At 39.0% G+C, this 13,858-nt stretch overlaps 1 protein-coding gene across 1 annotated transcript in view; it reads right to left on the reverse strand.

Moving 5' to 3' along the window:
* DLGAP2 (DLG associated protein 2) overlaps positions 1 to 13,858 on the reverse strand; it is a gene marked incomplete at its 3' end in the record, with an annotated part of 378,466 nt that overhangs the window by 20,544 nt on the left and 344,064 nt on the right. The window contains exon 8 of the mRNA XM_084262520.1: positions 8,140 to 8,489. Coding sequence (XP_084118646.1) covers positions 8,140 to 8,489 — 350 coding nt within the window. The remainder of the gene's footprint in view (positions 1 to 8,139; positions 8,490 to 13,858) is intronic.

Here is a 13,858-nt window from a genome sequence, read left to right on the forward strand (position 1 = left end):
AGGAAGGCCATGAAGATGATCAGAGGGCTGGAGCACCTCTCCTGCGAAGACAGGATGCAAGAGTTGGACTTATTCAGCTTGGAGAAGAGAAGGCTCTGGGGAGATCTTACTGCAGCCTTCCAGTACCTGAAGGAGCCTACAGGAAAGATGGAGAGGGACTGTTTATCAGGGAGTGTAGCCAGAGAACAAGGGGTAATGGGTTTAAACTGAAGAAGGGGACATTTAGAATAGTTATTAGGAAAAAAAGGGTGGTGAGGCCCTGGCACAAGTTGCCCAGAGAGGTTGTAGCTGCACTTTCCCTGGCAGTGCTCAAGGCCATGTTGGACAGGGCTTTGGGCAACCTGATCTAGTGGAGGGGGGTTTAAAGGAGGTCCCTTCCAACCCAAACCATTCTATGATTCTATGAATAATACTAGGTCCAAAGGAAAGCATAAGGATCAACATTCTTACTTCCACTTGTGGGATAATCATTCAAGATCCTTGAACTTGTTGGGGTGAAACTGCAACTCCAGGTGATGGTGTTGGTGATACAGTTACAGGCTCCACAGCATTAGAAACCTGAAGGTTTGACAGGGGAAAAGAGGTTTGGGGTGGGGGGGTGGGGGGGTGGGTGTCAGGCTGAGGAAGCTGAGCAGATGGGAACACAGGATTCTTCAGGGCCTCCTGCTCACTCACATGGCTCAGCATGGAGGGACAGGACATTGTGTGCCAGACCAGACCTGAGTTAAAGAGAGAAAGGAAGCCAAGCTGATGTCTCCCCATGTGTCAGTCTTTACTTTCAGTTCCTTTTAGAGTACTGCACTTCCCCAACAGAGCGATATCCTTAGGATGGCCATTTCTCCATCCTATGCTCCCTAGAACTTACTAAATGAATCCTGGGGGTTGAAGTGGAGGCTGGATTGCTGGACATGGAAAGGAAGATCAATGGTTTCATACTTGCAGGGCTAACATATAGCTACGAACACCAGGGAGGTGAGCAGTGATCAATGGACAAAGAAAAGACTTTTACCTTTCACAAGGATGTCTCAGCAGCTCAGACATAGTGCTGTTGGAAACATGATGGTTTAAAGATATAAATAAGAAAAGGTCCCTACAGAGAACATCAATTTGGCCAATTGATGTTGTTGGAACAAAGGAGGCAGACAGGCAACACGCACTTTTCTTCCCATTGCATATTTAAAAGCATATCTGCTTTTGCCAACTACATTGTTTGGTTTAGTAACAACAACATGTGTTCTTTTGAACTCTGCTTCTGACATGTGGAAGTAAATTTCCCTTTATACTTAGGACGGGCTGGTATTTTTCCATTGATGCAACACATTCAGAAAAAGCCATCGTCTTCTGCCTGCTTTCAAGTGCTTTCTTATTGGTATTTCATCTAGAAGTATATCCCAAATAATTTCACAATGTGCAACTGACACCTTGAATTTACAGGCATAATGAAATAATCTGCTCTAAAATTTTATTCAAAACAAAATTATCAGGAAAGTGATGGCCCAGGTATCAAAATAAAAACAACATTAGTTACCTCTAAATATAAACTCTTGCCAAATCATTCTTCCCTCCAGTTTGCCAAGGCTGACACTGATCTGGTGATTGCCTTCATATTTCAATGCTTTCATTTCCTCACTGTGCTTTGCAACAGCAGGAGAATGCCATTTTTTTGTGTGTGTAATCTAGGACTGCAAATATCTTAACAACCAACAAAAAACAGATCTGGAAAATGGAAGCAAATGCTATCACAAGTAAAAGTGGCAAATAAGAAAATAATTTGCACTCACAAAGAAAAAAATTAACAAATAAATTGCATATCTGAATGACAGATATTATAAAGACTCCTGCTAGAAGACAGCAGGAAACTCTTTAGATTTAATCACATTGGCCAGGAGAGATGCAAATGAGCAGAGGAGATAAAGCAATACATTTGCTTTGATTGTGTGGCTCCTGAAACTCAAATAAGTCTTAATAAATCTGTTGTTATTCTCCATGATTCATTATTTTTTTAATACTTGCATAGGTTCTAAAAGCCCTAATATTTGCAAATTTGCCCACAATCTCAATAAAGCAAAATAATGTGACAAATTATATGCTTATCTGGTTATGAGGGAGTCTTACATGGACGAGGAAGCAAAAAAATAGCCAGCCACTGACCAAAAGCAGAAGGGAGTGGATCTAACACAGCAAGTCATCTTCCTTTTTCCTTGCAAGCGAAGATTAGAACTTTAAAAATCTGGCACTTAATGCCATGAAAACTGTTGCTTTATGGGTTTATAGTGTGCCCACAAGGCTTATAATATTAATAGTAAATGTAATGGGGCATTTGGAGATTATTTCTATCTTATTTGTCTTGCTTTTCACAAAGGTGTAACACTTCCCTCTAATTTTTGCTATACACAGAAGGAGCAGACAATGCTCTGAATCCTCTGTCATCAGTCACTGCTGACTGATTCAGCTCAAAATTTGAAAACTAAGTACCAGATAGTGGTACTGACTTGGTAATAAAGGATCCACAGGTAAATTATACCAACACAAAATGATGTGAATAAATTTAAATCACTATTGCAAATAACTTGCTTGTTATAATCAATCTCAGTTTGTTTATAGGCACTCATTCTAGAAAAGGATGCATGAACTGACTAAATTATTACTTCAAAGTATTTACCAAGCTTTCTCTGGGTGATTATTTTAACTACTTAAAACAGACCTTTATTTCTGTATTAAAGTATTATTCTGCTCTTAAACATGAGAACCGCAACATAATATTGTAGTGTCCTAAAAATTCCAGTCTAAGTTTCTATCCATACTGTCTCTGAGGGAGGCTTGATGTTAATATATTCAGTGCATAAGAAAACATATTTTAACCTGGTGCCTTTCGCTTCTCTCTAAAAAGCATCAGTGGTAAGAGTCCTTCAGGCCACATTATCTCTCCCCATGCAACTCCACTGCCCTCAATGGGTTTCCAGTGCCGTAACCAATTTGTTCTATAATTAGAATTTAATAAACAATCTCTCTGATGATGCATAGGAAGGGAAATAATTCACCTTTTCTCTCTCGCATAGGCTTCTCAGTGATAACAAGTATAAGAAAAAAGGAAGAAAAGACTACATTTGACACCAGATCAAGTACATGTAATTGGGAATGCTGATGATAACCATTCTTAGGTATAGGGAGATCTTATTTGTATGCACTGACTACAAAGTAGGAACAATACTTCAAATAAAACTACAGTACTAACCACTACTGCTATCCTTAACTGATGGAATACTTTTATCAGCCAAAAAACATATGTTGTTTAGAAATAATTTTTAGAAACCTACCAAAATAAACCTAACTTTCATGCTTGAGTGATTTTTTTGTGCCTCACCACAGGGCTCCATTTTGCTACTCTACTACTTCCCAGCAGAACATCTAGACTGCTCAAACACATTGCATGGCACAGTAAGTGCTAATTATCAGGAGAATATCGTGCAATGGGTTGAGAACTTCTGCTGGTCTTTTAAGAAAGCTCTTTTTGCTAAAAATGCATGTCAGAGTTTAGAAACGGAATTCATGTCAAGCTAATAGGAGACAGTGACACCAAAATAATTCACACAGCAGTGGTTACTCATAACTTTTCTGGTGCATTTAACACTAAGTGACAAATCAGTCTGGAGGAACAAATACTCTGCAAGGCTGCAATATAGGTCTTCCTCACTTTGAATGTTTCATTATGTTAGATGGAGGTTAAGAAAATGACCAACAGTAATTTGCAAATGACCAACAAAAAGATGACATTAAAATAACTTTGGCTTAACTACAATTCCCACTGCTGAGCTTTTTGATAAGTGAGGAGGCCAAAACGCAACCACTGGGTGGGAACTCTGCTGACCAGCTAAGCCTGGGAATTCAGACTTAGATATCTATATATTTATCTATAGGTCACTGTAAATTCCACAGGCTAATTTATAGCCTTTGTACCATGGAGGCATTATCAAAACTTTCACTCACTTCTACACTCACACACTGCTTTCACAGAAGCACAGTCTGAGAGTGAATTCAGCAGCAGAATGAACAATGCTTACCTCTAAAGCTTTGCATCATTTATGATCCAAAGACCAGTGTAATCAATGCGAGTATTTCTTTTGATTGCTATGTGTAGATTGGAGTAGAGCACTGACAAGGATGGTGTAACACTACAAAGAAAATGTAGATGTTCATCCAAGTATCACAGAATCACAGAATTGCAGGGGTTCGAAGGGACCTCAAGAGATCATCGGGTCCAACCCCCCATGTATGTAAGCCATGTGGGTATAAAATGCTTTGCCTTAAAGGGAAATCCAGTTTGAAACTGCAGAGTTTCTTGAACAAAGTTTTTACCAAGCAATGTTAATAATTTGATTAAATATATATATACATATTATGGAGAAGATCCCCTTTTGACCCCCAAAATTAGGCAGGCTAGTTATTGCATTAATCCTGCCGAATACAGCTATAGATTTACAAGAATGATTTGTTTAATGAAGATTCTGGAGATTAAAAAAAAAAAAACCTAGATGCTGTGAAGTGTGATTTCCTGATGATAAGTGAAGATGACAGAGTCCATTCTCTATGCTACAATTAGTGCTCATCTCCAAAAATATCATCATGAATCAGTCTCCACACTTACAGCATTTGTTTCCAGCTCATCTACTTCTGGGGTTTCTGTTCATTTTGAGAACCCTTGATGTCTTTTAAATACAGAGGAAAGAAAGGACTGCATGCTTTGAAATGTTGGACTTGATGATCTACATTTGGATTTGATAATCTCAAAGGTCTTTTCTGACCTAGTGATTCTGTGATTCTATGATTCTGTGAAATACTTGAAATAAATAAGGAGTAATTACTTCTTTTTAATGTATTTTACAGTCTGAATGCTGTTAATATGAAATGGTTTATAACTAGAGCAGCTTTTGAATGATATTTATTAGCATATATACAATGGCGTGCAAAAGAGCAAGGAAAATCCCTGAAAATATGTTAGCAATAAACTTGTTCTTGATTTAGTGATTATTTTACTTTAGACAATCTCTACCCTCCATTTTAATTGAAGTACTTTGATTAGTCTTCTGCTGCCTTGATAGAAGACACATATGAAGACTATAGCTACTAATATTACTAGAGCTTTAGTCATTGTTTTCTCTCTCTCTATATATATATATGTATATATATATTTTTTTTCTTAAGGATGCTGACTAAATTTGAATCCCAGGATCACTGTTTGGAAACTCAATCCATCTGAATTTAGCAATCAACTTCTTTTTCCCAGTTCCTAGTGATACATCTGACAGTATTCCTCTTGATTTAAATATGGTATTGAAAAAGAAAACACAACAAACCAAAACCAAGAAATATTTTCTGGAAAACATTTGTATCTGCAACTTTTGTTTTGTTCAAAATTCCCACCTGGGATAGGGATAACATACTGTGAGATGGGTTACCATATCTGTCTTGTTCTTTGCTTTTGCAGGCTGGGTGCTACCAATCTTCATGGTGCATCCAATGATCTCCTAGGAGCTTGGGCTCCCTGGGCATGTGAATACCAATCCTACAGCACAAGCCTACCATGTCAGGGCTTTCTAAAAGGACTTCTGTTCATTACACATACTCCACACAAATCATATGCACCGCAGACACGGGAGCCTCAGGCTGGCAACAGAGCAGTTCCACATGCAAAAGCATCACTGGTCATTCTTTATCTTTGTGCTTCTCTGTTCCTGAACGAAGCTCTGTTGGCAAGCATTCTCACACCAATGTGTTAAAGGAATGAACCATTTAAAACCACACAAATTAACCATCCGGATAGTAAATTAATTAATGCAAATAAATGCAAATTCAATGCATTACCCTGGCATGGAATGCTAATGAGAAAACAAGTCATTTAGTCAATCAAGGAAATATGCAAATAAATACTTCCTTTTCTAAGGTGCTTTGATGCAGAAGTCTAAAAGAAATTAAATACTTCAACTGTAGTTTGGGGGCATAGATGACTATTTATGTAGTTTGCAATAGGAGTATTCTACCCTGTGTTTTTATCTCTTACAAACCTGGCCACAGAAGTACAAGAAGATGCATTTACTGCTTAGAAATGCTGCAGAAAGGTATTTTTCACACTAATGTGAAGTTTGAAACTTACTGCAGGAAAAAACCCAACCCAAGCAGCTGAACTGTGCTCTCAGGATACTGTGTTGAGGGTAATTTTAACCTTATCTAATGCCAAATGGTACAACCAAACAGTTTGTACTTCTCAAAAGATAACAAACAGCTTGGCCTTCTAAGACCAGCTGTTGCAACCAACATTTGCCTTTTCCTGCACCCGAGGACCAGTTCTGTGGGCTGCTGCATCCATGGAAATCATCGCACAGATTTTTTTTGTGGATTGTAAACATATATTACTAAACACACCACATACCAAGAAGGGCCAAGAAGGGTCAGAGCCCAGTGAAAATTACTGGTCATCACCTGCAGTAAGAAACAGGATTGAGTGATGCAATCAAAGTTTCAGAATTAATTGCTGAAATACCAGGACTGGCTGAGGAAGACACCAACATTGCTAAATACCACTGTGCACAGCTGCTGTAAAGAAGAGATAAGAACAACACTAGATACTATTCCTTTCTGAAGAATAAGTTTCGGGTTAGGGGCTAAAAGGTACCCAAAATTATTTGCTGCTCCTTTGAGCTTTTCACTGTTATCTGCTAAGTCCCTTCTCTGAACAATTTAGGATACACTAATTACATTGTAAAACATTTGAAAAGCAGCCATTTGAATATTTTACCATTGCTGTTAAATTGTATTTTACTCTTCTGCATCTAAAGTAGCAGAAACAAATACTTTTACTTTGAGAAATGGACAAGCAGCTTGCTGGCAAAGCCTATGCCTTCCCATTAGTCTAATATGCTGTGGAACAGCAAAATTATACCTCGCTAAGATGTTAAACAGTGAAGTTCAATCAGTAGCTGTGACAAGCTTAACCCAAATACTTTCCTCTGATTGTATTTTGAAATTAATGGAAAGGGAATTACTACTTTTTAAAGAAAATAATATACTTCCTAACAGATGAACAGTCACTCACTGGGCTTTGTTACATGGACTATTACCTTCTCAAGATCTATGTTGCTGCCTCCACACTACCTGCACCTATTCCAAAACACGTGGCATTTTCTCCACAGATGATCTGGCAAAAGTGAAGATTTTTAAGTGCAGAAGTGAACCCGTGATGTAAAAGGGAATATTCGCATACTTAAAATTATATATGTGCCTAAGTAACAGCAGAACAGAAGCCTCAATTTTCTCAAAGGACTTTGCATTCTTTGCAAGTTCAACTTTCTGATTTTTGTTACTTCTTGTTATTTCCTAGAGATTTAAACAAATGACCACTGCTATCTGCAGGGATTTCACTTTAGCAGAAGGAACAGGGTACAGAACTTGCATTTGGAAACATCTTATTTCACCCACCTGAAACAACACAACAAACCTGAGGTCTCCACAGCCTGACAGGCATTTTGTCAGGCGAAATAAAGATTCCATTTTTTGATGGACAAATGGAGGAACGTTCAAAGACTGTGCTTATCAATGTTATTTCACTGCTCACCATCTGTAATTATGCTGTAGGTACACCAGCACATTTCTTTATCTCCTTTGGTATCATCTCCCCAACATAACTAAAAGTTGGGGGGGGGGGGGCAGACTCTTTTTAGGTAGGATAACTTGAAGATCCAGCAGCATTACACATTTTTCAAGGTCAAAAGAGAAAGATAATGGAAAAATAAAGTCAAGCACTTTAAAGCTGGCGTAATACTATAAAAAGGACTGTGAATTCATGGAGGGAAGGAGATGAACACGCTGTTCACCTGTAGCTCTGCAGTATAATTTTCATATCAAGTGTTAATGACAGGTAACCTCCCTAGAGATTTATTCATTCATTTTCTTCCAGGTACAGCATATTAGTCGAAGACTTTTCTGCACAGCCACGTTGCCATGATGTGAATTACAATTAACGCTAAGCAGCCAGGGGTTGTTTGTTAGATTATTAGAGCCAGCGAAGCTGAATGACTCATTCTATGCTATTTACAGAAAGAAGGCAAGCAATTCATCACAGAACAGATGTTAATGATAGGCTACCTGGATCCCTATAGAGGAACGTCGGCTCTTAAGAAACTCCTCTGCTTTTGTCACTAAGATGGCCTTGTCACTGGTTCGTATCGAGGTGCTCTGGCTCTCAGACGCATGGCGCTGCGCAGCCGCGGTTTCCAAGGCCAGGTTCATGGCCTTGTTACTGTCCAAACTGTCGGTGGAGTTGTACATCCCTCTCCCATCCTGGGGCCACGGGGAAATCCTCTGAGTCCGGCTGTCGTGATACGCGTCCTGGGTGGATTCTGTGCTGCTCTGTGCCGTGACTGAGATCAGTGGCTTGGAAGTGGTACGAGGGGGTACCGGTGGCGGTGTTTTTTTGTAACTTGTGTAAGTTACAGCTATGGAAAGAATTAAAAAAAGGGAGAAAAAAGGGGAAAAAAAGAAAAAAAAAAGAGAAATCAAGATCAATCTGATGGAAATTCACAACAGAAATCACCTAAACATTCAGTTTATGCTACTTAAAAACGAAGATGGTGCAACATAACGCTCTTTGTGAACCTCACTAGTAGTCGAAAGGAAAGTGCCTCTCAGAGTCAGATGGGTATCTGAGCACTGTCATGTTTCAACCAGGGAGCAAGGGGTGGAAAGGGGAGTCTGAGATTATGATGAAGGTGGAAGAGAGGCAGTGAGGCTTGTGCGGGGACTTCTAGGCTTGTTTCTGCATGGGGTAAAGCTGATAAAAGAAATGGAGGAAGATTTTTGTTTTCCTCTTGTTACCATCCAAACTGCAGGCTCTGTATTGATACAGTGCATTAAGAAAAGTATACTGAAACTGAATGTTATTCAGAAACTTGTCCTTTACAGTATGCCACACTTTAACTTCTAAAAATACTACCAGGTGTACTGGCTGGAATTAGGCAAGGTTGGCTATTTACACAGGAGGCATAAATTTTAAAAGTATCCACAATACAATTAATAAGAGGAAATTCCAAGCCTGCAAAAGATGTTACAATATATGCAAAGCTACATAGACAATAAGAAAAAACTACAGGCAATACAGAAAGCAGTGACTTCATCTATCATCCTGCAGGAAGCCTTAAAACGTAGATTGAAGGGAGGTATACTTTTATGCAGAGTATGGAAATATAGTTATAAAAATGGTTCTGAAACACTGGGAGAACTGGATACACATGAGCAGAACGAAGATCTAGTCTGACAAGCAGGGCAGGTCTGAGGCTGGTTTAATATAGCTCCTGTCTTGCAGCAAAAGACTCGATAAAACGTCCAAGAAAGCTCCTTACAAAACTTTAGAGATTTCACAGAGGTAGGTTTTTATTCATTAATATCACACAACTGAATTTTTTAATTGTCTAAACCCATAAATAATCCCAGAAATAAGACCATTTCTGTTATGGAGATTTTTTTTCCCAAGACACATATAATCATAATTCATAAAATCAGCAACTGATACAAAAATGCATTGTGATATAGTTTTATATATTCCCATACAGGAAAACCAAGTCCAATTCACTTCTTGTTTAATTGCAGGTAGATAAAAGAAAATTATTATGTTTCCCTACATCAATAATGCTGAAATAGTGTAATGTATACAAGCAGAAACTGAATGATGAACAACTTAAGGAGATCTGCCTTTTAGCAATTTGGGAGTTTGCCAGTACCTGGGACTGCTGAGCCCGCATAGCACCAGGGTAGCCTTTGGGAACGGCCAGCCGGGAGGAAAGTACTCTTAAATTTTGATTCTTGATAATCATAAATAAAAGGGTGATCATAAATAAAGGAGAACGAGGGTGAGCTAGGGAGTGAAAACCTTCACTGGAAGCATGTTTTGATTTACTACTGATGCCACTCAACTCTGATAAAGATTTAAAGATAGTCTTGCTCTGAGCTAAATTGCTCTAACAGAGTGAAACACGTGAAAACATGCTCTTCAGATTCTGAGACTGCATGCTTTTTTGAAGTGCTATTTTGTTGTCCTATCACCAATCTTATCTCCTGTCAATTTTGTAACCAGCAGTTAAGAAGAAAGAAAAACCCAATATTTTTCAGATGCTTTAGGGAATACAGAAAGCTGATGAAAGAAGGAGAGGGTGTAAAGCTTGGGAACTAAGTGCCTTATAAGCCCAAGCAGTGGCTCTGAGGAATGTTTCCACTAAAAGAGTTGCCATAATACTGCTCCCCTGCCTTCCCCTGCAAATGTAGTTGCGAGTCATCAAAGTGCTGGGACACATTAGAAGTAGAGACAATGGGGTGAAATAGGGTGAGTGAAATCCAGAACAGGAAGCTATTTTTACCTGTAATGTAAGACAGGTTATCACTGTTATAACTAATTTACTGTTTTTTACCGTCTGTCTTCATGCAAAAGAATAGCAGTGAATAATGAAACATATGGTAAATGTGATAATGAAACATCACAAGCGAGTATATTCCTACTACTCAGGCAGCAGATCACTTCTCTGTCTAATGAATATAAATGTTAAACTTCTGTTGCAGCCCTTCAGAGCTAACTCAATCTTCATTTGCATTTCTAAAAAAGAAAAAAATCTCCTTGTGGCAAAACCAAAACAGTCACTTGCTTTCAACACCCTCCCCCCCCCCAGGATTGCATACTTTATTCTGGAATTTTCTGGTTATTTCAGGGGAGTGACATGTTTTAAAGCCACCAAGTATTACAGTTACTGCAGTATTCTGGCAGGCATTTGATCATGAGTACTAAAAAGGAATTAAAAACCCCACAGATGTTCAACTACAAGAAGAACCTGGGAGAAACTGAAAGTTTGCAAGAAACTGGCTACATGTTTACAGTGAAATACGGCAGGAAGAAATCCGATTAATTTCTAAGCTACAGTCACAGAGATCAAATATTGAGCAGGGAATAAAAAAATCCATCTCTACACAGTTAATGAGTTCATATCTGGAACAACAGTTTCAGAGCCACAGAAATCTGGGACTAATTGGAGACTGTAATAAAATCAGGTAAGAGGATGGAGGCGTGAACTCGCGAGGCAAATCTTGCCACAAAATTCTATTTCCTTTAATCACTCAAGCGGTTCCAGTGAAGTAAATGGGATAACTTAGATGTGACCAAGACCTGTCTTAGATAAACTTGGCATCTGTTACTGACTTAAGAGATGACTACATAATAGAATAGGGGCTTGTTAAAGGACAAAAGTTACCCTGTAATCCATAGTTTACTCTTCATGCCTGGTCTTAAGTCTCTAATAAATAAGTATTGACTTTGGGTCTGAAGCATGAAATTTTGTGTCACTTTTTCAATTTTTTTCCCCATTAATTATTACATCTGTGAATGTTCTTGTTATCAGAAGTAATGTCTTTCTATCATCCAATTCTTGGCCCTAGCAGCTATACATACCACGTATTACACATGGGAAGAAACATTTCCTTTTCCTAACAGGAAAAAAACCCCAACCTTTCCTTTTCATTTATCACTCCCTTATGCTGATGGACAGGAGTTCCTGTCAGCTTTGCATCATTTGTTCCCTTGAAAAATTTATTTGCCGTAGGGTTTGTTAGTTCAAAGGAAGCACATAAAACCTCCTCAGTGCTGCTTTATGTCTTCCCCATTTTTTGGCCCACGGTTCTATAAACCCAAGAGCTGTGGTGGGTTTTGCCATCCCTGCAGGAAGGACTGGTTCTGGGCAATGCAGCCCCAAGGAACAGAGCACTGGTCAAAGACAGTGGGCAAGTAACCCCATCGAGGGCACTGGTGCTGAACTGGGAAAAAGAATACTGGGTTGGAGGATCCTTGTCTTCATTCAGAGCAGGGCAAGCTGGGTGTTAGAGCCACCACAATGGCAGGGATGAAATGCAGCGTGAGGACAGGAGCACGAAAAAGCAGAGCACCAAGAAGGCAGAGCTGTTGCAGTGCGACTTTAGGGTGATTTAAAATATGGACATCAGCAAAAGCAGAGACATGCTTCATGTTTTGCCATATGAAACATCAATTCTTGATAATCTTCTGTTGTTTCCATGCTTCAGAAGATGACCAAAGATTCCTGACTTCTTTAGTTTTCTGAGTAGTTTTGATGTGTGTGTGCTGGCCACTCCTGGTATTTCTCTCACCAATCCTGCTGCTGAGCAATGAGGCTCAAGCAAAGTCAAAGCAACAGCCTTCTGCCATGCTCTTACCAATCTGTAAAATCTATAGCTGCTCTGAAATGCAAAGAAAGAGAAAGCAGATGGTACAAGAGGCAAATATACCTTTTTTATGTTTAAGCTATATACAGAAGGAATTATTAAAAAGAAAATAACATTTTCCTTCTGGTTGTATTTAAAGGCTAGCTTAATATAGAAAGCTGAGGTTATTTTTTGCCTTTTTTAATAAAGTGGGGAAAATATTTTTTTGGAGCTCATCAAGATACAGTCTGTCTCCATCTGTTAGATTATGGTCGTCAACAAAAAATTATAGAAGTGGTAAAAAACTGTTCTAATTCTAAAGTATATGGGTATTTCAGACTTCCATTTGAATCAAAGCGTTAAGTGTTCAGGTACTTGTCCCACTTCAACCTAAGTATGTGCAAATGGCTCCGCTGGATTTTCCTTTAAGGAAGGATACTGCTAGAGAAATGGAGAGAAAACAAAATGGTTCTGTGCTGCTTTATCACACGCTAGACTAAACGATGATGAAAACCAGGTATAAATTGTTTAGGAGAAAGGAGCAGGTAGCAGTGCAGCGTAACGTGCATTAATTTGTCACTCAGGCAGGAAAAAGTGTAACACATCAATTTGGTTCTGCAAGGATCATTGCCTTTATGTAAAGACTGCAGTGCCCATTTGCGCCAGCTCCAGTTATCTCCTCCTAGCACATGACTTACATTTCATACCTGCTCTGCCAGATGACCCTCCCATATACAAGACTGCCTACCAGTGCTGAATTTGGCACAGAGATGGCTACAAATGACTGACTCTGCAAACCTCGTTATTTTCTCCCACATGCTCTGTGATCCCAGCTGGGAAGCACTGGTCAGACAGAACCAGAGTATCAGGCAATACTGCAGAGTAACCAAGAAGACAATCCCAGCCCTGGAGAACTGGAAATTTGACGGTTTGGACACATATAATAGAAATCAAAGGAGGGTTTCCTGATAATTCATAAGTAATAGGGTTTTTTTTTTTCTTTAATAGATACACCTGGAAGCAGAATATGCCTCTTAATCTACACTGCATTTGACTAAACTTGCTTAAGGTTATACTTGCTACAGCCACAGAAATAAGTCTGTTACTCTGCCCATATTTCAGTGCCAACACAGTTTGTACTAGAAATAAAATGACTAAAATAATTCAATTCAGATATCGCTTCAGGTTATCCATAGAGATTCACAGACAAAAGGCAGAAGGAGAGACGTGATATATTTGATGAAATATCAGTGGCCGTAGGTGACATTCAGAACACCTTTCAAAAGGCAGCCTTTTAATAAATCACTACTGTTGGTCCATTTGCAAGACAGAGTCACCTGAAGGGTTTTTACAAATCAATATAACCACGAAGCACTTAGTCAAAATAACATTATTTAGGCTGAGATCATAAAGTTAACTGGATGATGAATTTACATGAAAGCACCATCAATTAAAGGAAACAGTTGTCCCTTACGACACATGGCAGGAGTAAACTGGATTTTCTGTTTTGTAAGGAGGTTTGTCCAGAAAGAGGGTAATTACTCTTCAGGGAGTATGGAGCTTCCCTGGAGGCAGAGGTCCCAGGGCACATTGCTGCAGGCAGAGAGGGCTT

The sequence above is a fragment of the Gallinula chloropus genome, assembly GCF_964237585.1.
Source record: "Gallinula chloropus genome assembly, chromosome: 3".
NCBI classification, from domain to species: domain Eukaryota; kingdom Metazoa; phylum Chordata; class Aves; order Gruiformes; family Rallidae; genus Gallinula; species Gallinula chloropus.